We start from the raw sequence: 23,836 nt of genomic DNA, 5'->3' as shown, positions 1-23,836 counted from the left end.
TTCATTTTCCTCGCGCTGAACGAGGGCGTCAGAATGCTGCGAATTCGCTTCCACGTCTCGTCACGCGCGGAGAACACGTTTGAACCCATCGGTGGCGGAGGGATCGGCATCAATGATCATTCGGTTGTGAAACGTCGAGAACTCCTTGACCATGATCGTTTTCAGCATTTCGGGATCTGCGACGACTAAAGATGGTTTTCTAACCAGCGAAATCGCGAACACCTTTTGTCTGCCGATGCAAGTGACAAAGAAATAATTAATGAAGATGAAGTATTCAACATGACACGAGCATGGGACAAAGAAAAATTCTGAGTCCCCGACGGGAATCGAAGCCATGGCCTCCCAGATACCGGTTGGGCGCTCTAACCAACTGAGCTACGAGAGACACGTTGTGAGCTGGGCCATTTTACTAGGGAGGCCATGGGTTCGATTCCCGTCGGGGACTCAGAATTTTTCTTTGTCCCATGCTCGTGTCATGTTGAATACTTCATCTTCATTATTTGTTACCGAGCTTAAAAAAAATTACCATCTTTATTATTTACTACAAAGAAATAATTATAATCACATTTGTAACGTACGCCGCTGTCACGCGTGAAGGGTGATGGTGTCAGTGAAAAGTAAACACAAGCTAATATTCACACCTGGGGTTTTGTCACGAAAAATAATTTGATCCTCTGTCTTGGGCTTACGAAGTAGCTGAATGTTTTCCGATGCTTACTAGAACGCATAAAGAATACTGGCTCTTTGTAAATTGGTTTTATTATAGCATCTCTTGAAATAATTTCTCAAGAACGTGCGTGAGGTGTTATTTGGATCGCGTGACTTTCACACATCGAGCAGTTTTCCACGATTTTGCATTGCAAATAAGGAAACATGCTGATTGTTTTCTTTCCTCATTGGTAGTGATTTTTATGGACAGACTGTGAAGACTATTTACTCAGTCGATGTCACTTGACATATAAACAAAATTGCAGGTCATATAATAGCTAATAACACCGCCAAATGAACGACAAACGGTAGACTCGACTCGACACTGCAATAGCTAGTAAAAGAAGTAAAACTTAAGAAAGCTTATGTTGTAAGTTAAGTCATATGAATAACCAGGAACGGTCTTGGGGGAGGGTGCTGGGGGGTGCGCATCCCATCATTGAGATGACCTAGTGTGCAGTGGTGCACACCATCCAAAGAAGAATCCTACATCTGCCCCTGAGAACACTGCTGTCTGTTTGCTTTTTACACGTAGTTGAAATTTAAAGATTTCCCCAAATCAAGAAAAGTTACGGCCGTATTAGTTCGAAAAATATCCATGGGCCTTCTGTTGTGACTTTGCTCCTCAGTCAATATATAACGCCCGAAAATACCGTGCCCCTGCAATTTTCTTCTTGCAGACTAGACTTGCACCAAGTCGCCCTCTATTGGCGAGCGAAACGAGCCGAAATGTGTCGCGAAGCGACGCGCAGAGAGTCGCGAAGCGAAGACGGGTGAAATAAGGAGTGGGGTGTACAATACTTAGATCCGAGATTTCTCAGGATTGCCAACACAGTGCCAGTGGGCGAAAATACTAGATGACATTAGCTGGGGAATGATTAAATTCTTAGCTATGCTGAAAACTAACGTTTGGCTGCAGGCAAGGTGGCTGTATTTTTTCTGCTATTGTATTTTTCCTTTTTTTCATTTCTTTCTTAGTTTCTAAGTAACTAAATCAAATCAGCTGAGTCGTAAAGCCCTGCTTATCAACATCACAGATCACATTTTCCTTTATTTTGGTCTCTCAGTTACAGAAAGAAATCTATTTGTTACTAAAGTCTTACTAAAGTAATCTATAACTATACACATCTTTAACCTTCAAAGTTACGCTTGTCGAGCACTCGATTGAGCACAATGGTTGACTACGTTTGTCCCGGTGTTTCACCTTGTTACTCTTCATCAAATGGCTGATTGTTTACAACTCTTTCTATTTTGAGTATAAAATCAAGGCTTTATCAGTTAAGATTTGGCGTACAAGAAAAAAAACACGAGAAAGTCACGGTACATTAAAGCTAATTGAAACTTCTTTTAACTTGCAGACTGCACCTTGACCAGCACTCCATCTTTTGCTGACAGCGTTATGCCAACACGAATTTCAAGCGGCATTTTGGTCTCGGGCGATGTTTTGAACTTATACTTCATCAGGATTCTCACCAGAGCCATCTTGACCTCCATCAAGGCGAACCTCATCCCGATGCAGTTCAAAGGACCGGCACCGAACGGCATATACTGGAAGGCATGGCGGCTGTCTTTAGCGGGACTTCGGAATCTTTCTGCATCAAACTTTTCCGGGTTTTGCCAAGCGTCAGGGTCGTAGTGCATGACATATATGGGAATTAAAAACTCTGTTCCAGGAGGAATATGGATTCCATTCAGATCAAAATCTTCAGAGCATTCTCGGTTCACTTGTGCAGCAGCAGGACATAGTCGCTGAGACTCCTTGATGACGCAATCAAGGTACTCAATGTTTTGGGTCACTTTGAGCAAAGGTTTCTTTCCCGCACTGTACTCCATGGCTTCTTTGATCTCTGTCCTCAGCTTGTCTTGAACATCCGAGTTTACAGCCAAGTGGTTCAGAGTGAAGGCCAGCGTGTTGTGTTAAAACTTTAAATATAACTAGTAATAAGTAATACAAATAAACATGAATGGAGCAAAATATTAAATATATACTAGAAATAAGAGTGCCATAATGTATCAACGAGCAAAGAAAGCTTTGACACCAATTCAACTGCCTGGCTCCCTCATTGAGCCGATATTCTGTGGAGCTGTAGGTACGCCGGCGGTACACAAAAACTAATTTTATTTCTCCTTTTTTGAAAGCGACGTACCGTTCCGCGTAGTCTGTGCCTCCAGCTTATTAAGATACCCAGCTAAAATGCGCTCTAGTCTTTAAACATATATTAAACCAAAAAGCAGTGTATGGCGAGAATTCAATTCCCTTTACGGCGCTGCTCCGCAGTCTCTGTGATACCCTTTAAATAAAATTTGGAAATGCGCCCAGACTTGAGGCCGATTTAGTCTTACCCTATGCTCAGCTGTTTTTGTTTGCGTTAACGAATCTCATCCACCGGCATGCATTAAATGTTACGAAAATTGCTTTCAACGATAAACTTATGGGCTTTTGAATCTGTCCATTGTTAAGTGTTTATTCATTCATAACATTAGTCAAAAACACGATCTTTAACTCAATTTGCATTTAATCCCTTCCACATTAAACTCGTTGCTTCAGTCCATCAGGAAAGATGTCGGCGAATTCTTGATTTTTAATTTTTCGTGTCACGTTTTTGGCCCGTTTACGATACGCACCCAAAAACTTAAAGCGGAGCTCCAGCGCACGACGAGAGCATTCATAAGTAAGAGAAATCGGTAAATCCATCTGGCCGAGAAATTTTGGGAGTCGCCAGCGTACGTACGTACGTACGTACGCAGGCAAACTGCAAATAAAGTTTGCAGAGCAAGACAAAATATCTTCAAAGGGTAAAGCTATCAGGGCTGTAGCCAGACTTCATAGACGAGGCAAAAGTTGTGAAAAAAATGTGAACGATTTATTTTCCAACTGCCCTATTTTGTTTGTGTTTTTTATCAGTGAGTTTATTGAAACCTCAGTCGGTAAATTTCGTGTTTAAAGGTCTCCGTATACGTGAGGACATGTCGCAGGGACATGTTGCAGCAACATGGAGCAGCGACAAAATCATGTGTTGTTCACACTGAGGGGGCATGTAGCCGGGACGATTTTGCGGCACTTTTGTCCCTGCGACATGTTGCACGGATTTCAACTCGTTGGACTGCGTGCAACATGTTGCAGGGGAAAAAACGTTGCAAGAATTCGTGTTGCACGCGCCAAACATTATCAGCACACACGAGGGGACATGTCGCTGCGACATGTTCCCGCTACACGTCCCTGCTACATGTCCTCTCAGTGTGAACAACATATTTTTTTTCGCTGCTTCATGTCGCTGCGACATGTCCCTACCTTAAAGCTGAGCAGCTGAGCAGTTAAATTTGATTTTGTTTTGGTCTCTGGTGGCAATTCCGTAACCCTAAAACAAGCAATTGACAAAGTTCTATCGATTGGATGATGTGGACAGTTAGATCTAAACGAAGTGATGGGATGAAAACGCGGTAGAATTTGTTGCGCGGTTTCAGTGTAGACTGAATGAAACGCGAGTAAACAGGTGCGAGACGGAACTTTCTTCTCGTAATATTTCTATATACGTATATAATATGTCAACGAAAATTGTTTACAAGGAGAGCTAACGTAATTGCATTGTTGAAAGAGTATATTTCTTTCGCAAGTTCAGTTTTACAGTTGAATCTTCGGCTGTCATCATCGAAAAAACAAAATATTAATTTTGGTGCCTCAGCGTGGATCAAGTCCCCTGAAGTAAAGGACAAGACTTAAATGTAAGATGCAAAACTCTATTAAATTGCTGGGTCTAATTTTATGAAAAAAATATGCTTTTACTTTGTGGCCGCAGTATTGAGAAGTTCCACATCGGCTGGTTCTGTATCGACCTATCCGTGGAACTTTGCCGCTTTCGCCTTCATTCAGTCTTTTTTGCAATACGTTTATGCTCACAAGAGTGGATTTTTTCCCCTTACTTGATTTAAGTTATTTTGCCGCGGTTTCATTGATTCAGTTTATTGCATGGCGTAAGTTAATCGTCTTGATGTTCTGATGTGAGTTTATTTCATATTGCTAGCTGTGAGATTTAGTTCGATTTTAAACCGTAACTTTTCTCACAAACACACAGAAGAAATTCTTGCAATGTATTTAAGTGAAGTCTCCCGAAAGGCTGATCGACGGCAAAGTAGATAAACTCAATCAAAATTAACTTAATTAAAACGAAACTTGTTCTGAAATCATGTTTACTTCGTCCAGCTCGAGCGCGAGCTGAGAAATTATCATGACAAACTGAAATTGAAGCTACCTTTTACTCGTAGAAATGATTAAGTGTTTAATGAAAGTTTTTCCGCAAACAGTACACACGGCTAGAGATAAAAGATGAACAACGATTTATCCCAGAAAAAATTTTAGGTTGTTGCTTACGTGCATACGTAAGCAACCCAATTGAGTGCCGGGAGAGATGTCACTTTCAATAGTTTGTAGGGCATGTAGAAAAGCGAGACGGGAATACTTAACCACGAAATATATTGAAGTCTCTTTCGTAAGCAAAACTTTAAGAGGATTGCGAAACTATTCTATTTCTATATATATAGAAAGCAGGGAATAAACTCTTTAGTATAAAATTTAAGTGCCATGAGTTTATTTTCCCCTACCTTAAGATAAGCCGTGTCGCTGTGAGCATATTTTGTTGTGCTGTAAGACATTCAGTTAAACTGTGAACGGTTTAAATTAATTTGGTTTTGCACCTATGGGCTACTGTATACATTAGCGCTTAATTTGGCTGCTTATTTACCATTTGTTACCTGAATGTAAACATTGTAAACTCCAGTGCAAATTAAATAAATGGAGAGCTCCGCTTTTAGGGTTGGTTAAATCTATATCATAATTTAAAGCACGTGTTTCTTGTTATTCTTGATTCATAATAGATGGAGTTTTGAACCATTGCTTTCTGAAGTAATAAAACACCGTGTTTTCTTCTAATAACGTCGAGAAGTCGCGCGGTCTTTATGGCTTAATTATAAGTTGACATTCAATGCGTTCCTTGCCCGTTGTGGTAAAATATGGATTTTGTCATTAAATTATTCTTCGACTGTTGAGAAAAAAATGGACAAAAGCGTTAGACGAGAGAGTCGTACCAAGATTCGCTCTATAACGACGCAAAGGAAGTACACATGTCAAGTGACGCAAATCATCTCATACCCCGCAAAAATAAGTGTTGTTGTTTAGCCACAACGCTGTGTGTTGTTTTCTGTTTTAAAATAAATATTAAGTAAAACGATTGCCGTTTTGTTTTGTTTTGTTTTCTTTCGGTTTTGGTTTCCCAATACTTTATTTTTATAAGTTAGCTTCTAGTTTTCTTCATTTAAGATAATAACAATAGCAATAAAAAAAATAGTAATCCAGTTTGAAGTTCATCAGTAGTAAAGAAATGCTATATCAAGAGTCAAAATGAACAGAAAATACCTCTCAAATCAGTAACATTTGTAAGATGAAACTGTTTTTGGTAACTGAGCAGAACGCGAATGGAATAGCCGTGATTCAGAGCAGAAATTTCAGCAGAAGAGCTATTGATATCTAAGCAGAATGTCGAGTACAATAGGGACATCTAAGCAGAATTTCAAGCAGAAAAGATACATCTGCCAAAGAATGGAGAGCGGAACAGATAACTAATTAGAATTATATCTCAGCATTATTTTTAGTAGCCTGGAAAAAATGTATCTGAGCAGAAATAAGAGCAGAGTATATCAGCTGAATTTCCAGCACAACAAAGCAATCGTTTTAAGACCACTGCCTGAAGGAAGCAAAATTGGCAAATATTTTGGAGCAGACGTAAACGAAGATTTTTTTCAAGTATAGTGATGTGAGAATAACGCAACATTTTCAAGAATTGTATCAGACCGGTCGGCATTTAAAAAAGAATTAGTGCTTGGCAACCATCATGTGCAAAATTTAATATTTGATGGGGGGGCGGGGGTGGTTGCTGCGGGGGGGGGGGGGGGGGGGGCGCGCCGAAAAAAAAGAGAAGGGGGGGGAGCGCTAATTGTGTTAGCATAACCCACGAGCGATCTTTAAAATCAAATAACGCAAAATTGATTTATTGAAGGTTTTGATTGATAAAATTCAGCGAAGACTACGCGCGCGCTCCGAGGCCTTCTACGGACGATAGTAGCACCTGTGTAGCAACAGATCGCGCGATTACCAATAGTAGGTCAGTGTGGTTATGCTAATATTCTTTAGACGCGCTCGCGCGCACGCAATAACTGAAATAAGTGGTCAACATTGCCTCCACGCATTCGTTCCACTATAATATTTCGTTTTTACGCTTTAGTTCTGAAATCATCTGCGCAAGCGTGTATTTTTGAAAGTCTTGCATCGGACTTGGTTTTTGACTTAATAATTTTTCCTCCTACAAGAACACATTTTTGAGCCGCCGGTAATATTGCTAGGTAAATATATTCACTTAGCAACAGTCAGTAGACCGAGCATTTTCAAGGCAACCAATGGTACATCTCGTGCAGTCATCAACAACCAATAGGAAAACTACATGTCAACTTTACCGTTGACGTTGTTCTCTTTAATGCCAGTGCTCATTTTCAGAAAACCACAATTTGTTGGAGCAACCAGAGCCGACGTATGTTTTTTTTTCTCTGTGTGTCTTGTATTATGTTTTGATGTGTAATATGTACATGGTTTTTGACTAATCGCTCGTATATTCATTCTTTTCAGGTTTGGACCGTTGGTAAACTTAGTGGAAACTTTGGAACGTAAACTTCTCTTACTTTACAGTAAAAAATCGAAGAATATTCAGGGTGAGTAGGGCGCGCAGTGCATGTAGAATGTTAATGCGTGTTACGTTATACATTCTCGTTCACTATAAGAAAATGGCTTCAGCTTTCATTTGAAGTGTGAAACGTTTTGTTTGTTCCACAGAAATGGCAACCCATCTGAAGATTGTTCTTTTGCCTTGTCTGTTGGTGTTCATGGTTCTAATGGAAGATGTAAAACCCGTACTGGCCAAGCAAGGAGAACGGCTAAAACAGAGGACAAAAATATTGGAAGACACCGTGAGAGAATTGAACGAAAGGATCAAAGCACTGGAAGAATGCGAAGGTAAATATACACATCAGTCCTCACATACGTAAAATGTCATACACTCCTCGTGGTACGGGCGACGGTGGAACTCCTGCTTTCAACTTTGCTGTTTGGCAAATTTTTCCGCTAAGGCTCTAAGCGGAAAGAACTCGAAATTCATAATCTTAACGTGTTTTGATTGTCACCATTTTTATTGCCGGTCTCCCCTGCCACAGGTCGTGAAAGGCAAAATCAATCCAGTTCCCTAGAGATTGCTTCAAATCCCCCCCCTCTCCCCCCCCCAAAAAAACGAACTCAGTCTTGTTTTTATCCCAGATAACAAACTGATATATGTCACGTGCATTGGTCAGAGCGCTACCTAGTTGGATAATCTCTTTTACTCTTACCTTCGACGTGCCATACTACAATTGTATCTTGCAAGCATATTCCTGTTTTATCAAAGGGTTTTGGACACAACAATTATTTTTCAGCCTGCTCAAAGATAAAAGGACGTAATGAAACTTCTAGTGAGTCGCAAGAAAAGATCGATTCCAAACCAGGTAAGTTGTTAAATCTTCAGTTGAGATACGTTATGTTTATATATATATAATTAAAGTACGTAAAGATACCAATGCCGGCATTCAAGTAAATAATAAAGTGTGCTTAATTTGTGAATATACTTGGTATATATTTTTTTATAAAATTTCAAGGTAATTGCGCGCATTACAACTCGTCAGTTCGAGTTCATTATGGTCTGCCAGCCATTAGGAGCTATACTAGGGCGGAGGATATGGGATTGAAAAAGTGCAGGGGACACCCCTTTGTCATACATGTACAAATATAATTGAATCGAACTTTTTGATTAAAACTAACATACAAAGCAAAAAAAAAAAAAACACACACACAAAAAAAAAACTCGTCGCAGCAAGTCACACGGATTGTTGTTTTCACATTTTAATTCGCTGACTCATTTGACTCCCTGGACTTTATTGCCTCTCTTTTGTTCTCTTTTTCTCAGAATGTCAAAACTATACAAGTCTGATCAGTGCTGACAGAAAGATAACCTTCAGTGTTTATGCGAGCAGCAAATGTGACGATAAACTTGTTCCTGCCTGGTACCGTTTCCAAGGAGCTGCCGGCACTAGAATGCCTACATCATGTCCGCCTGATTGGAGGTGTGGCACTGTCGCAACCGGTTGGTTAAATGGTGAACATCCTTCAGTCGCTGAAGGTAAAGTCACCAGGCAGGTCTGCTTTCACATGAACTCAGACTGTTGTGTAAATTCCAACTGGGAGTGGTCTAATTATATTCAAGTGAGAAACTGCGGTTCTTTCTATGTTTACTACCTCAGTAATACTCCTGGTTGTCATTTTCGTTACTGCAGCACTGACTAAAACAAACATACCGTAGAATTCCGGTTATAAGCCCTGGGCTTATACAACTTCGTAAGGGGTTTTGGGAGGGCTTATAAGCGGAATGAAAAAAACGTTTCGAAACGAGCCACGCGAGTGTTGATGGAAATACGTTTTTGAGTTAAAAACGCACAATAAAGCAACTTACATTTAGCCCTATTCGGTCCGGTAGAGGGGGGCTTATATCCGAGGGGGCTTATAATCGGATGTATTTTTTTATTTCCAGGATGATGGGCCTATAACCGGGGGGGCTTATAAGCGGGGGGCTTATAACCGGAATTTTATGGTATAGCGATAATGTGTACAGTAAATCTCAAATGTAACCATGTCACCTTCCTTCACGTCCTAAGCTTTTACTGTTGTTGTGATTTGACTGAGACAGGAAAACGGTCAGTGCCGTTGTTTCTAGTCTTCTGACAATTTCCTTTCTCGTGTAGCCGTCAATGATGAAAGAAAATGGACTCAAAACATGTCAAAAGTCAAACCGTTAACCGGAATTCCTGTATTGTCTACTCAGGAGATAAACGGACAAGCCATAAGTACCAGAAACTGAACAAAAGCCAGAAAAAAAAAGCCATAACTAAGAAATCAAACAGGAATCGCACAGTAACTTTAATGCTCCAGCACTTTCTATAACCTTTCTCATAAAAACGTCTTTACTTCATACAGTGAAAAAACTTAAGATCAATGCCAAATACCTCGAGAGTGATTTAAGTTATCCACTTGACAGACTTGATAGTACCACTTTTCCTATAATAATTTTTAACAAAATATTACAACTTCGTGCTTATTACTTTAAGAACTTTTTAGCTTTAAAATACTTACATCGCCTGGCTAACTCTTGGAATGGTCATTTGAGGTTTACTGATGCACACACGGTTTTGCAACAGGTACACGACTTTGAATTATGGACTGATGATATAAACAGCTAATTAGGAATAGTTACTTGAGTCTCTTAGTAGAAAATACGAAATAAACAGAAGATAGTTAAAAATGCAATTCGCATTAGGCTTCAGATGCTTCTTCAAATCCATATACTCGAGGCATACTTTTTCTTCTTTATGCTTTTTGCATGTTTTATGCCGCGCGATGATCATTTTTTAAGTCTAGGGTTAAGATTTAAAAGGCGAAATTCTACACTTTATAAGGTCAAACTATATTTGAGCAGTTTTGACGAGGTCTAGGCTTATAAGTATAGTATGATACACCCATAACAACTAAGTGGTTTTACGTTTTTAAGTCGGTGTACGATGCTGCAGCCTTCTTCACAATCGCGAAACTTAAATAACAATCTATAAAATTAAGAATAAAATAGCATTTTTTACTTCGTTTAATAAGCTGTTAAAGGGACGGTGTCACCATGATTTAGTGCTTCTTAAAATGCAATGAAGGTGTTGGCATTTATTGGCATTAAGGTATCACGGAAGGAAAATTGGCGTTTTTGTTCCAAGCCAAATTGTGTGCAAACCATCAATGGTAACCCCAATAAAGTATATATTTTCGCCATTTTAAAGTTTAAAAAGTCATAAACAATTAATGGAGCAAAAAAAGAAAAATCTGAGACACCGTTTTATAGACCAATATATGTTGATCAAATTCCACATAAAAGTTTTGGCTCTCACATAAATGTCTTCTCAAATAAACCTAAAGTTGCGCAACATCATAATTGCAAACAAAATGCTGACGTTGCTTATTATGGTCTATATTATCAAAACAAAATCCAAAATTACAATCTTTATTCAATAAGCTTTCAGAAAATATATACTTTATTGAGGTTACCATTGATGGTTTGCACACAATTTGGCTTGGAACGAAAACGTCAATTTGGTTTGGCTACGGACGAATAGGGCAGTAGTGGCCTAAAACTTTGAGAAAAGTCTGCCGACGTTTTCAAGTTTGAAAGTGTTTCTTGAGAGAATGAACCTTGTAGAATGAATTTGTCTTTCATTGTTGTTCAAATGTGATTTTGTTAATCAGTGAGTGCACCCTCATAATTCTATCAGAGTTTACACAAAAAAGGGAAAGGAATTCTCGTGATACTGCACCTTTAATGTTATGGCCCTAACTTGCTACGGTAGAAAATATTATAGAATTTTGTTAGATTTTGGAACTCAAAGCTGTTGTAAGGCGTACAGTTTTATTAATGAGAAATGGGCAGAAAAATAAAACAAAGGCATTTGCCTTCTATACCGTACTGGAGTCTTGGTCTCATTTTTCATCCTGTCTGATAAAAAGGCATTTAATTGGGAAATTTAAGTTAGAAAACCCCCTGGAAAACATCTGTATTACTAAAATCTTGTAGAGCTAAGCAAACTTCCGCTAACGAACACCTCCCGTGAGAGGACATTTCGCCATGGTTCCTGTACAGATTTTCAACCTTCCATCAGCGGAAACCTTTCCCTAAGTGTACACTTTCCCAGTGGTCCTAGGTCCGTCCGCTTGCGGGACAGTGACGCTGTTTGAAATTGATGCTAGAAAGCAACGACATTCTGTTTTCATATGTTTGTTTCTTTTAGATACCGTTTTAAAGTCTACTATCCCCTTTCTTCTGCCATCCTCAACAACCCCCAACCCCATCCCGTACTGAAATCTTTATATATAAACCGTCACGGTCATAACGAAAATATGTCACAAACATAACTTGAACACTCCCAATGAAAATACCTCATGACCCTCTCTTCTCCGCAAAGGCCTCTTTCGTGTTCCGTACGGGCTTTTTCGTGTTTTCGCCTTCCTCCCCCCGTGTTTTTCGCCTTTCCCCACTAAAGGAGTCTCTGCGGAGGAGAGAGCCTCATGACCTATAACCGAGATTTTAGTACTACTTCTAGAACTACTGAACGGCGAATTCTGACACCAGCAAATTGAAAGATCGAGTCCAAAATGTAGATAAATATGTTCGAATAAAAATGGCGAGGAAACGCAAAAGGTTACTTGCACAGAAATACAACAAAGAATTCAAGTAATTCTTATGTAATGACTCGACCTTGTGCCTTCAAGACAATAGACCATTAACCAATAAACTAATCTTACTAAGGGCCTGTTTATATGGAGGAGAGTTGTCCCTGGAAGGAGGGTTACCCTCCATACCGAGCCACCCCAGTCGAAAGAGCTTTTCACATGTTTCTTTATAAATAGCTGCGAACCGTTTACATGAGAAATTGCAAAGTTGGCTCGGGGGGCAGGGTGACCCTGGGTGGAGCGTCACTCGCTTTGAAGGGAGGGTGACCCTGGGGACCGAGCCAACTTTTTTCTATATAAATAGTTTGGTTATTTTTGCCTCGTCTACCAGGGACAAGTTGACACATACGGGGCATGCGCAAAAGATAAAATCATCAAAAACAAAACTGTAGATAAATTAAAATCGAAGTCGGCGGTAAATTAGTCCAAAAAAATGGTCTTTGTCGACGATTCAGCGTTCCTGATTTTAGAAAAAGCAGCCATAATAGATGTTTTGAAACAACTCTCGCCAGTCTTTTGAACCGAGAGGGCCAAGTTTTGCCTCGGTCAACAGGGACAACTTTCTCATCTAAACGCACGGCAAAAGATGGCTCGGGGGAGAGGGTAAGGCCCGTTCCAAACGCCACTCCGCTCATGTGCCGAACCTAACTCAGTAAGGTTCGACCTTGGAGCGACTTTGGAACGACAGCTGATTCAAACGGCGTATTTGTGTCGAACTTAATTCGCGGAAACAAGCCGTTAACAATAATATTGACTGAACGTCTGCGTTGAGGATGATAAAAGGTTTTTGCAGTCGAAATCAGCAAACTATTACGCAAGTTTTGCTATAATAATAATATTTCCGGAAAAGCAAATTCATTCCGCGAGATTTATATTATTTAAACTGGCCGTTTTCTCTCGAGAATTAGTTTGTAAATGCTAATGTACAAATTTGATCTCACAAAGTGGGGAAACAGCAAAAAGGAATTACCACCAAAACAATTTTCCCACGAAGTTCCGCTTCTCTTGAGCTGAAACATATTAAAAAAGATAAACAAAATGCGAGCCCGGTGAGCGAAGTAATTTTCCCGGAATTTTGTGCCGTCGTGCTTCATGCATGACTGGTCAGACCTAGTCACGCCACTCCACTTTAGACCAATCATGAGCGCTGTTATATCGAAAATACATTACAGTAATTCATGCATTAGGTTCGGCACATGAGAAGAACACCGTATGAATCAGCCGCCGCTCCAATGTCGCATAGTGCGGCAGACCCTGTCGAACTTAACGTTGTTTGCCGAACCTAATTAAAAGTGCCGGACCAAACTGATTCAAACGCCGCTCTTCTGCCGTACTTTATTCACCAGTTAGGTTCGGCACATGAGTGGAGCAGCGTTTGGAACGGGCCTAACCCTCCTACCAGGGACAACTCTCCTCCATATAAACAGGGACTAAGTCAACAACGCGAGTATTAACACGACGGTATAGACCCAATGCAAATATGGCGGCTGTTAATTTTCGGCTCCCAGAAGAATCATTTGTCAACAAAATTAATTAAATTACTATAACTTAAAGATAAAGTCAAGGTTAATCAGTGTTAAAAGGCTATTCTTTAATCTAATAATCCGCCTTTAAGAGCGGATAATACGCGGCGAGGTTTGGATAAGATCTTGAAACATGCTGCGCGGGACTGGGTACCCTAGCCTAAATAAAGAGTCATTATGCTGTAATCAACATGGACTGTTTAGGGCCGTTGTAGCCATGGATAACAAAAAGAAGCGTCATGACGTGCACAAGGCAATTTTGTTTCCCTTAGCCCGGCCACAGTGAGTGAAGATGGTGCCTTCATGATACCCCCACCTTTTGGAGCGGCTAATACGCGGCGAGCTCGAGGTCTGGATGAGATCTTCAAATATGCTGCGAGGGACTGGGAACCCTAGCTACTTAAGAAAAAAAACATTTATGTGTCGGATATTAAAGTGTTGTGACATGTTATCTTTATATTAGGCTTAATGGCAGTTTTGGTAGGCATTTAGTGACAAGAGATGTACCCCATTTCCACCTTGAAGCGGATGGCAGCCACCAGTACATTGCCCGGGGGGGGGGGGGGCACTCCCTTATTAGGGCTTAACGGGGACGTGCGGCCCGATAGGGTATGGTTTTCAGGCTTTTTTGTCTTGAACGGGGTATATATTTCACCCATTTTTGTCTTAAACAGGGTATCTTTGTATGGAACAAAGTCAAACAAGATAGGCTTATAAGCCTGCAGAGGTGTAACAAGCCGAATTTTCACAAATTCTTCCGTATTGCTGACTTACGTTGATTTCGGCATTAATACGTAGCTTAATTCACAATCACAACAAGCAAGTGAGGTACTTGTTTTTGTCTTATACGGGGTATCAAGAATTGGCATTCTGTCTTAAACGGGGTAGGAAAATCAGAGGTTCGTGTCTTAAACAGGGTCAGGGTTTAGGAGGCCGGGCCGCACCTCCCTACCCGAAATTATATCGACAGTAAGTTTGAGTTAGTGTGGATAAATAAGGTATAATTTATTGTAACATGGTGCTAGCAAATCTAAAGAAAATGGCCTTTGTTTCTAGTATGTGATAGCGATGAGTAATTCAATTCTACCAGGAGCCCAGGGCTCCTGATTCCACTGTATTTGTTCAGTACAACCTTTATAAGACATAACCAAGGAATCAAATATTTTTTTACAGAACGGGTTCTCTTATATTGTAAACAAAGTTATATAAGAAAACAGCAATTCTAATAATTCGAAGGCAAAACTATATAAAAAATGAGAATGTTATTAAATAACAAGTAAAACCAACTCAGTGTTGGCAAATTCTACCCAAAAACCATGTTTGCTCTAGACACGCATCATTTTTTCTCTTGGAAAAATGCTATCAGTTGTAAGATTAAAAAGCACCTGTTTAAAAGTTTAAGACGAAATCGACCTGGACTTCGAGTATTAACTGGACAAAATTATCCACCAAAATTATTTACATGTTATTGCAAACTTCTGTGTTACTGTTTCAAATATCTCATAAAAATAAATCATTTCTAACAACACCAAACATCGAAAACAAGTTTCAAAGCTCCACTGAATTCCACTGAATCGCTTAAAAGACGAGTTTACAAAATTAGCTACACGTAAGATTTTACCTATAGTTTACATGTTTCTTGTGAACTTTTAAATATATTTTCTCAGGCTCTGATAGGAAATTATTGTTGGTGTTATCATGGATAATTATTAACATCTTTAGCTTTTAAAAAGGATAGAAAATAACGCAATAGGATTTTAATTATTCTGGTACTCGATGTTCGTCCAATTCAACTAAAATTAATATTACTCGATTTCCTGATGTATTCTGTCTTAAAAAGTTTCATAAATCACACAGTCATTCCTTTGTTTAGTGGTGAGGTATGACTGAAGAATCGTATTTCGTTAACAAGATTTGGCAGTTCAGTTTTTAACAGTATACCTAGTATACCGTGAAATAGTTTATGTCGGATGGCTCTAAATGCTCTCGACCCTTAAATGAACCCCGTCTCGAGGGGAGAGGGTATTACCAGCGTGCATAACCAACGGCACTTGTGTCTCGGGTGCTTGCACAAACTTGTACTTCGTAAGGATTTTCACCAGAGCGATCTTGATCTCCATCAGGGCGAACCTCATCCCAATGCAGTTTCTAGGCCCGGCTCCAAAAGGAAGGTACTGATACGGATGACGGGTGTCTTTGGCGGAACCGCGAAATCTTTCCGGGTCAAACTTCTCCGGCTCCGGCCAGGCATCAGGGTCATGATGAAGTGCATAGAAAGGAATAACGATTTCCATGCCTTTTGGAATTGAGATGCCGTAAATTTCGTAATCTTGGCCACACTCTCGATTAAGCTGGTGCGCCGGAGGACACAGACGCTGGGTTCCGTTGATGACGCATTCAAGGTACTCAATACCGTGCGACAGCTCGTACAGGGACGCGCTGGGATTTAGCTCGATGTACCGACAAATTTCCTTTCGCAACTTCTCCTGAATTTCTGGATATAACGCCAAATGGTAAGCGGTGTTGGAGAGAGTAATCATCGAGGTTTCGTGCCCAGCCAACAGAAATGCCACGCACTGTGCGACAATTTCCTCATCTGTAAGTTTGCTGACTCCGTGGACCGAAGAATCTTCATGGGCGGTCAGCATGAGCTGCATCAGATCCTGTCGGCTCGTCTCACCTTCTCCTCGACGTTGGCGTATCATTTCCAAAGCGAGGTCACCGAAGTAGCCCATACTTCCTCTCAGACTCATGACAAACCGCAGAACTGTTTTAATGACTGGGAGGCGGCCCACGATACGCAAAATAAAGGGAAATCGGAAAGATTGCCTAGCTTTCGTGAGGAGTTTTTCGTCTGGATCAGTTTGCACGTCAGCTTTGACGCCAAATGCAGTCGACAGGATAATCTCTAATGTCAGCATGCTGAACCAGTCCATAATGTTAACTGATTTACCTAAAAACAACAAGTACAATGGTGAATTAAAACAAAGCATTCTGACTATATTGTCTAACTATAACCTCATAGGTGGGAGGCGCGGTGGACTAATGGTTAACGCACTAGACCCCGGATCGAGCGGTCCGGGTTCGAGCCCTGGCCGGGTCACAGCGTTGTGTTCTTGGGCAAGACACTCTACTCTCATATAGAGTGCCTCTCTTCACCCAGGTGTATAAATGGGTACCGGCAAATTTACTGTTGGGGGATAACCCTGCAATGGACTATCATCCTATCCAGGGGGAGAGCAAATTCTCCTAGCCGCTTCACGCTACGGAAACCGGGATAAGCTCCGGTCTGATGGGTCACTGGGCTTCGTATGCAGACGTCACCCCTTTACATAGCCTCGTAGGGCCGAGCTCTTTTTTCCTGAATATTGGAATAGCATAAAAAAAAAATAGAAAACGGTAAGCTTACCTTTATGCAAAGAAAAGGATCGAGACTGGACAAAAATAAAATTAAAAGATCGTACAATGTATTTTCCCGATATCTCGGTTTGCAAGACAAACCCACTACGGGGGCTAAAAGAAAATGAATACAAACACAAAATACGGAGCCCGCTCCCCCCCCCCCCCCCCCCCGGGCAAACATTATTTTTTATGTTTGTCTCGATCTGTTCTGCTTGCCGTAAGAGTCAGCTTCGGTTTTCTACTTATTATCTTGGCGGCTCGACTGAACTAACAATTTTAAACCCCGACTTCCGTAGCATTAAGTGAACAGGAGTATTGCAGGTGGGACATTCCTTGCATTGTCTAATTTCTGTGTAGGACACTTTACTCGTCACAGTGCCTCTCCACACACAGGTGTGTAAACTTTTGATACTTAAGTGGAATTCTGATATAATTAGCTTGCTTAGCGTTTAGCCCACTGGCCACTGTCTCAAAATTTTGATCCGAAATCCTTTTAGCTTTGCTGGGCTATTTTTGGGCTTCTCAGTGAGTACATGTGACTTACGAAAACAACTTGTTTCAAAATGTTGGACTGTTGCACTCGCTTGAGTCAAACCCAACAGGCCTGGTTTAACGGTTCTAACACTCTAACCAAACGATTTCAGTTGATATTGGATCAAAATATTGGGACTGTTTGACCAGGGCTTTGCTCCTGCGAAAGGTCTTCGCGATCCAAGCGGCCCATTTAACACCCTTCGAAAACTTCACTAGGCCGGTCGGTGGTTTAGAATAAAGAATATAATACATTTTCCTGTTAGAGAATCAGCTACTAATAAAGCGGCTCGATTTAAGATCCATTCCTTACAATACCATACTATTCGCTCACAAAAAACTTGGCCTTGTAGTCTAATTAGAAAAGAAAAATTCTATGTTGAGCATAGGTCACTCTTGAATGATCTAACTCCTCATGGGCACTTTGTAAAGGTGTGAGGCTCTAATTCGAGCATTAATATTTCTACGGTATGAAGGGACTAGAGAAAGGGACCAAAAATAAACAGGGGTCGCACTCCCTAACGACTAAAAAATCTTCATTATTACCGATTTCAACGTTCCTCCTACATAATTGATCCTTTGCAGGTCTTTGTAACTCCCCGTGTCGTCACATTGATCACTTTATTTTAAGTACTCACCGGTATCAGCGATCCCTTCAAGTTTCTTCAGAAACACATCACACGATTCCTCAATAAGTGGAATCATCAGTTTCATTTTCCTCGCGCTAAACGAGGGCGTCAGAATGCTGCGAATTCGCTTCCACGTCTCGTCACGCGCGGAGAACACGTTTGAACTCATCGGTGGCGGAGGAGTCGGCATCATTCGGTTGTGAAACGTCGAGAACTCCTTGACCATAATCGTTTTTAGCATTTCGGGATCTGCCACGACTAAAGATGGTTTCCTGCCCAGCGAAATCGCGAAGACCTTGCCATACTGTCTCACATAGTCGAAAATCATCAAGTGAATGCTTCCATACTTGCGGACCTCCAGAATGTTGCCGACAAACGGCAGAGGTTTTGGACCTGGGACATTCAATCGGTTTAGAACTGAGAAACCGAGCGTGCCATACCAGTAAATGAGTATCAACAGTAAAATCACAGTCGAAAAGATGATGGAAGGATCCCAAAGGTTAAACGTTTGAAGTGTGATTTCCATTTTGTCTGATACGAGTGACAAAGAAATAATGATAATCACATTTGTAACGTAAGCCGTCACGCGTGAAGGGTGATGGCGTCCTGTCAGTGAAAAGTAAACACAAACTAATATTCAAATCTGGGGTTCTGTCACGAAAAATAAATCAATCCTCCGTCTTGGGCTTACAAAGTAGCTGAGAGTTTATCGATGCTTACCAGAACGCATAAAGAATACTGGCTCTTGGTAAATTAGCTTTATTATAGCATCTTAAGAAATAATTTTCTCAAGAATCCAAAATCCACGATTTTGCATTGCAAATTAAAAAACATGCTGATTGTTTTCTGTAGTGATTTTCATGGACAGACTGTGAAGACTATTTACTCAATCGATGTCACTTGATATATAAATAAAATTGCAGGTCATATAATGACTGATAACACCGCCACCTTAAATGAACGACAAACGGTAGACTCGACTCGACACTTAGAGTAAAACAAGTGAAACTTTAAAAGCTTTTGTTGTCAGTAAAGTCAAATGAATAACCATTGGCGGTCTCGGGGGGGGGGGGGGGGGGGGTGCGCATCCCATCGTTGAGATGACCTGCGGCTTTCTAATACAACAGGTATTCTGCAGTGTGCAGTGGTGCACACCCTCCTAAGAAAAATCAGTAACACTGCTGTCTGTTTGCATTTTGGACGTAGTTAAAATTTATAAATTTCCCAAAATCAAGAAAAGACACGGCCGTATTAGTTGGAAAAAAACATCCACGGGTTTTTGTTGTGACTTTGCTCTCCAGTCAATAATTATATGACGCCCGAAAATACCGTGCTCCTACGTTTTTCTTCTTGCAGACGGGTGAAATAAGGAGTGGGATGTAAAATGCTTAGATCCGAGATTTCTTAGGATTGCCATCACAGTGTTGTGCGAAAATACTAGATGACATTAGCCGGGGAATGATTAAATTCCTAACTTTTCTTAGAACTAAAGTTTGGCTGCTGGCACAGTAAATGTATTTTTTCTGCAATTGTTTTTTTCTTTTTTTCATTTCTTTCTTAGTTTCCAAGTAACTAAATCAAAACTGAGCCAAGTCGTGAAGCTCTGCTTATCAACATAAACGAATCACATCTTCCTTTATTTTGGCCTCTCAGTTACAGAAAGAAATCCTTTTGTTATAATTACTAAAATAATCTATAACTATACAAATCTTTAACCTTCAAGTTTACGCTTGTCGAGCACTCGATTGCGCACGATCGTTGGCTTCGTTTGTCCCGATATTTCACCTTGTTACTAATCGAATAAACGGCATGCAGTGCATGCAGAGGCGATGACGTTTTCCAATGGGGTCTTAGCTAATTTTCAGGAAAATTAACGTATACTAAATAAAAGTAGCTGACAATTTCTGTGTTGAATGATTGTTCAACAAAAAGTTGCGTTATTTTGTAGTGTGACATTTGATATACGATATTCAATACTTCTCGCGAGCGACACGCAAGGTCAAGCGTTTCCATTGTATTAATAAATGTAGAGATGTGATCATGTCTGTTCACTGAATTCAATAAAACTCGCAAATACATAATTCGTCTCTTTCGTTCATACTTTGTATCAGTCCTTTCTAATTTTCCAGGAGTATTTTGCTTCGTGTTTTGCAGCGATTTCTTGTTAACTCATTCAGTTCTATTGATCGGTCGATCGCAACAGAATCGAAACAGAAAGTGGTACAAATTCCGCCCACTGCCTCTGGCATAAGACTTGACTGACGTCATCGCCTAAAAATGGCTACTCTATTTTACTATAAAATTCAGGCTTTATCAGTTTAGGTTTAGTGTACAACAAAACATGACAAAGTCACGGTACATTATAGCTAATTGAAACTTCTTCTTTTAACTTGCAGACTGCACCCTGACCAGCACTCCATCTTTTGCTGACAGCGTAACGCCAGCACGAATTTCAAGCGGCATTTTTGTCTCGGGTGATGTTACGAACTTGTACTTCATCAGGATTCTCACCAGAGCCATCTTGACCTCCATGAAGGCGAACCTCATCCCGATGCAGTTCCTAGGACCGGCACCGAACGGCATATACTGGAAGGCATGGCGGGTGTCCTTAGAGGGACCTCGGAATCTCTCTGGATCAAACTTTTCCGGGTTTTGCCAAGCGTCAGGGTCGTAGTGCATAACATATATTGGAATTAAAATCTCCGTTCTAGCAGGAATATGGATTCCATTCAGATCAAAATCTTCAGTGCATTCCCGGTTCACTTGTGCAACAGCAGGGCACAGTCGCTGAGACTCCTTGATGACGCAATCAAGGTACTCAATGTTTTGGGCCACTTCGTACAAAGGTTTCTTCCCCGCATTGGACTCCATGGCTTCATTGATCTCTGTCCTCAGCATGTCTTGAACATCCGGGTTCACAGCCAAATGGTACAGGGCAAAGCCCAAAGTGTTGCTTGACGTTTCGTAGCCAGCCAACAGGAAGACGACTGCTTGGGCTACGATCTCGTCGTCAGAGAGTTTGCTGACTCCTTCCCCCGTGGTTTCTTCGTTGGCCGCCATCATGAGATGGAGCAGATCCTTTCTACCCGTGAGACCCTGCTGGCGCCTGGTTTTGATGATTTCTCTGACAACGTCTCCTAAATATGCAGGTTGATTTCCATATAAGGAGGATATCAGCTTGAAGAGTGAATAACCAAAAGGCAGGCGGGGTAACTGTCGGACGATAAATGGGATTGCAAACAGTGCCTTCGCTTTTCTCAGTACTTCGGTGTTTTCTCCCATCTGAACGTTGGTGTCCACACCAAAAGCCGTAGATAAAATGACTTCCAGTGTCAGTTTGCTGAACCAGTCCAGCATATCCACACTTTGTCCTATAAAATAAAACATACAATAAAAAGTTAAAATAATAGTTTTAAGTCAGTTTCAAGAACTGGTCACTGCAAAGGCTACTAGGAACATTGATCAGATCGCGACCAGATTTTTTTTTAACTTAAGGCTACCCCCAGGGTTTTTAGGGAACAAAGGAACTTGGCCATTCAAATTTCGAAATATGAGAACAAAAGGGAAATAAAACTGCATGGGAACACGGGAACAAAAGCGTATCTATGGGAACAGGGAAAACAAAATTTAAAGAAATACTTTAAGGGAACAAAGGAGCACAAGGAAAGTTTCTTTAGGAACGAGGAAACAGAGATTCCGCGCCTTCCTGGGAGGCCCTAAAAAGACTCAGGCTCATAAAAGACTACACATCACACTGTACTACCCTTTTAGTCCTAAGTAAACAGTTAAAACGTACAGCGAACATCCAGGGTCATTTCCCCCGCGTATACAATCAACCGTTATAAAAATCGAGGTACATGCCATTAAAAATCAACCTAAAAAACAAACTCAAGATCATTTTCTTCTCACCCGAATCAGCAATTTTCTCAAGTTTCTCCACCAGCGTGTCACACGACTTCTCCATTAGTGGCACCATCAACTTCATCTTTGCTGCGCTGAACGTGGGTGTCAATGTGGTACGGATCCGCTTCCAGGTCTCGTCCTTGATCTCTAATAGGTTTTTTTCAAGCGGAGGGCCAACAAAATTGGACATGGATGGATTGAAACGATTACGGAAGTTCGGAAAATCCTTGATCATTATCTGCTTTAACAACTCCGGATCCGTAACGACGAGCGATGGATGTCTACCCAGACAGATGGCGAACACTTTGCCGTACTTCTTTGCGTAGTCAAGAAACATGAGATGCAATGAATCGTATTTCCTCGCTTCAAGGAAGTTTCCCAGGAATGGAACAGGTTTGGGACCAGGGACGTTTAGTTTCTTGAGGTCTGCAAAGCCACGCGTTCCATACCAGTAGAGAAACGACACTGCGAGGAGTACAAGCGACGCGATGGAAGCAGGATGAGCGAGGGATTCCAAAGGCAGCATCTGCTGTAACAATTCCATCATCCGCGTTCTTTACACTTGCAGTATTCGAAGCAAGCCTGTAAGAGAAGTGCGTGGATTCAACCCAAATTAATTTGTTTTCATTGTAAATGCCAACAACACGAAAATATAATCTTGGCGTGACTAACTGCAAAGCAAATGTACAAGGTCTTGCACTTTTGCTCTTAATGAGCCTTCTGTTGAGTTCATTTTAGGACTTACAAAAACAACTTACCTTAATATTGCTGGACTCAAACAATTACTGACTGAACAGAAGAAGTAATTCACTGGACGGTGGATGCGTGCAGCAACTGTTTTTATAGTTGAGTCCTTGCGCAACATTAGATGCGAACTGCAGCGTAATGTTAGCGATTGTATTGACCTTGGCCTCTTTTACGTAAAGCTTCAAAGTTGGCAAATAGTTTGACGCTTTGTTGTTTTCTTTACTAACCTTCTTTACTTCTTTACTTATATTTGTTTGTGACAACTAAAACTGAATGTTTATATGGAGCCTTAAAGGTAATACTGCATAAATAACTAAAAGACCACAATAAAACTTTCACGTAATCATAGTATAATTGTAAGACAGCCAACAAAGCTTAATTGATAAGGCTGAAATATAAACTGAAATATAAAGGGATCAAAAAAACGAATTTTGTAACCGATTAGTGACCTTGAAATATGTCAATATTCAGAGCTGTTATTTCTTAAACAGGGTCAACGAAGGTGACCGGCTTTCTTTTTGAGTTGCAGTAGTTATTTGCGTCATCTATATACGCCTTAGAACTGCTTCGTCATCCTAAATGAAAAAAGGAACTGTGTTTGCGAATTTAACATGATAACGGTTTCTGTGATTTTATAATTTCTTAGATAATAAAATAATAATAATAAATATATTTTTATAGCGCCTATCCAGGCCTGCTCTAGGCGCTTTACAAATGCTTAAAAAAAATATATATATATATAATAAAATCAATAAAAATTTTGTTAAAATTAGCTGAATAAATCTTAAAATTAAAAATTTGCATTAAAAGTAATAAAAAGTAAAAATCGCTAAGAGTAATAAGTTTTAAAAAGAAACGTTTTGAGTTTTGATTTAAAAGAACTTAAATTGTCACACGAGCGGATAAAAACAGGCAAACTGTTCCAAAGTTCAGGCGAGGAAACAGAAAAAGCTCGAGACCCATACGATTTGAGGTGGAATTTGACAGGGTTGAGACGTGAAGAG

General features: G+C 40.5%; 5 protein-coding genes across 5 annotated transcripts in view; 1 reads left to right on the top strand and 4 right to left on the bottom strand.

Annotated features, from left to right (window-relative positions):
* Nucleotides 1-498: 498 nt before the first annotated feature.
* Nucleotides 499-2,601, bottom strand: LOC144660533 (cytochrome P450 3A21-like). The gene is made up of 2 exons (XM_078521195.1): nucleotides 1,812-2,601; nucleotides 499-511 (listed from the first exon to the last, which is right to left on the bottom strand). Exon 1 carries the CDS (start codon nucleotides 2,539-2,541, stop codon nucleotides 2,056-2,058), a length of 486 nt encoding a protein of 161 aa, XP_078377321.1. The 5' UTR covers nucleotides 2,542-2,601; the 3' UTR covers nucleotides 499-511; nucleotides 1,812-2,055.
* A 4,679-nt stretch (nucleotides 2,602-7,280) lies between these two features.
* On the top strand, nucleotides 7,281-9,212 carry LOC144660524 (pancreatic secretory granule membrane major glycoprotein GP2-like). The gene is made up of 5 exons (XM_078521184.1): nucleotides 7,281-7,286; nucleotides 7,382-7,464; nucleotides 7,586-7,765; nucleotides 8,218-8,286; nucleotides 8,745-9,212. Exons 3-5 carry the CDS (start codon nucleotides 7,588-7,590, stop codon nucleotides 9,119-9,121), a joined length of 624 nt encoding a protein of 207 aa, XP_078377310.1. The 5' UTR covers nucleotides 7,281-7,286; nucleotides 7,382-7,464; nucleotides 7,586-7,587; the 3' UTR covers nucleotides 9,122-9,212.
* A 5,425-nt stretch (nucleotides 9,213-14,637) lies between these two features.
* LOC144660478 (cytochrome P450 3A24-like) lies at nucleotides 14,638-18,811 on the bottom strand. Its single transcript, XM_078521114.1, has 2 exons — nucleotides 18,192-18,811; nucleotides 14,638-16,573 (listed from the first exon to the last, which is right to left on the bottom strand). The coding sequence occupies exons 1-2, from the start codon at nucleotides 18,706-18,708 to the stop codon at nucleotides 15,597-15,599; spliced, it is 1,494 nt and encodes a 497-aa protein (XP_078377240.1). The 5' UTR covers nucleotides 18,709-18,811; the 3' UTR covers nucleotides 14,638-15,596.
* Nucleotides 18,812-19,786: 975 nt separating this feature from the next.
* Nucleotides 19,787-23,025, bottom strand: LOC144660475 (cytochrome P450 3A24-like). Its single transcript, XM_078521111.1, has 3 exons — nucleotides 22,844-23,025; nucleotides 22,092-22,667; nucleotides 19,787-21,553 (listed from the first exon to the last, which is right to left on the bottom strand). The coding sequence occupies exons 2-3, from the start codon at nucleotides 22,630-22,632 to the stop codon at nucleotides 20,568-20,570; spliced, it is 1,527 nt and encodes a 508-aa protein (XP_078377237.1). The 5' UTR covers nucleotides 22,633-22,667; nucleotides 22,844-23,025; the 3' UTR covers nucleotides 19,787-20,567.
* A 454-nt stretch (nucleotides 23,026-23,479) lies between these two features.
* The window catches only part of LOC144659308 (uncharacterized), a 1,011-nt gene continuing 654 nt past the window's right edge, over nucleotides 23,480-23,836 (bottom strand). The window contains exon 2 of the mRNA XM_078519724.1: nucleotides 23,480-23,836. This exon is cut by the window's right edge and continues 479 nt beyond it. Within this exon, the coding sequence (XP_078375850.1) occupies nucleotides 23,662-23,836 (175 nt within the window). The 3' untranslated portion in view covers nucleotides 23,480-23,661.

Source organism: Oculina patagonica, chromosome 7 (genome assembly GCF_052425735.1).
Source record: "Oculina patagonica isolate OP01 chromosome 7, crgOcupat, whole genome shotgun sequence".
Classification (NCBI taxonomy): domain Eukaryota; kingdom Metazoa; phylum Cnidaria; class Anthozoa; order Scleractinia; family Oculinidae; genus Oculina; species Oculina patagonica.
This window is presented reverse-complemented; position numbering and strand designations above follow the sequence as displayed.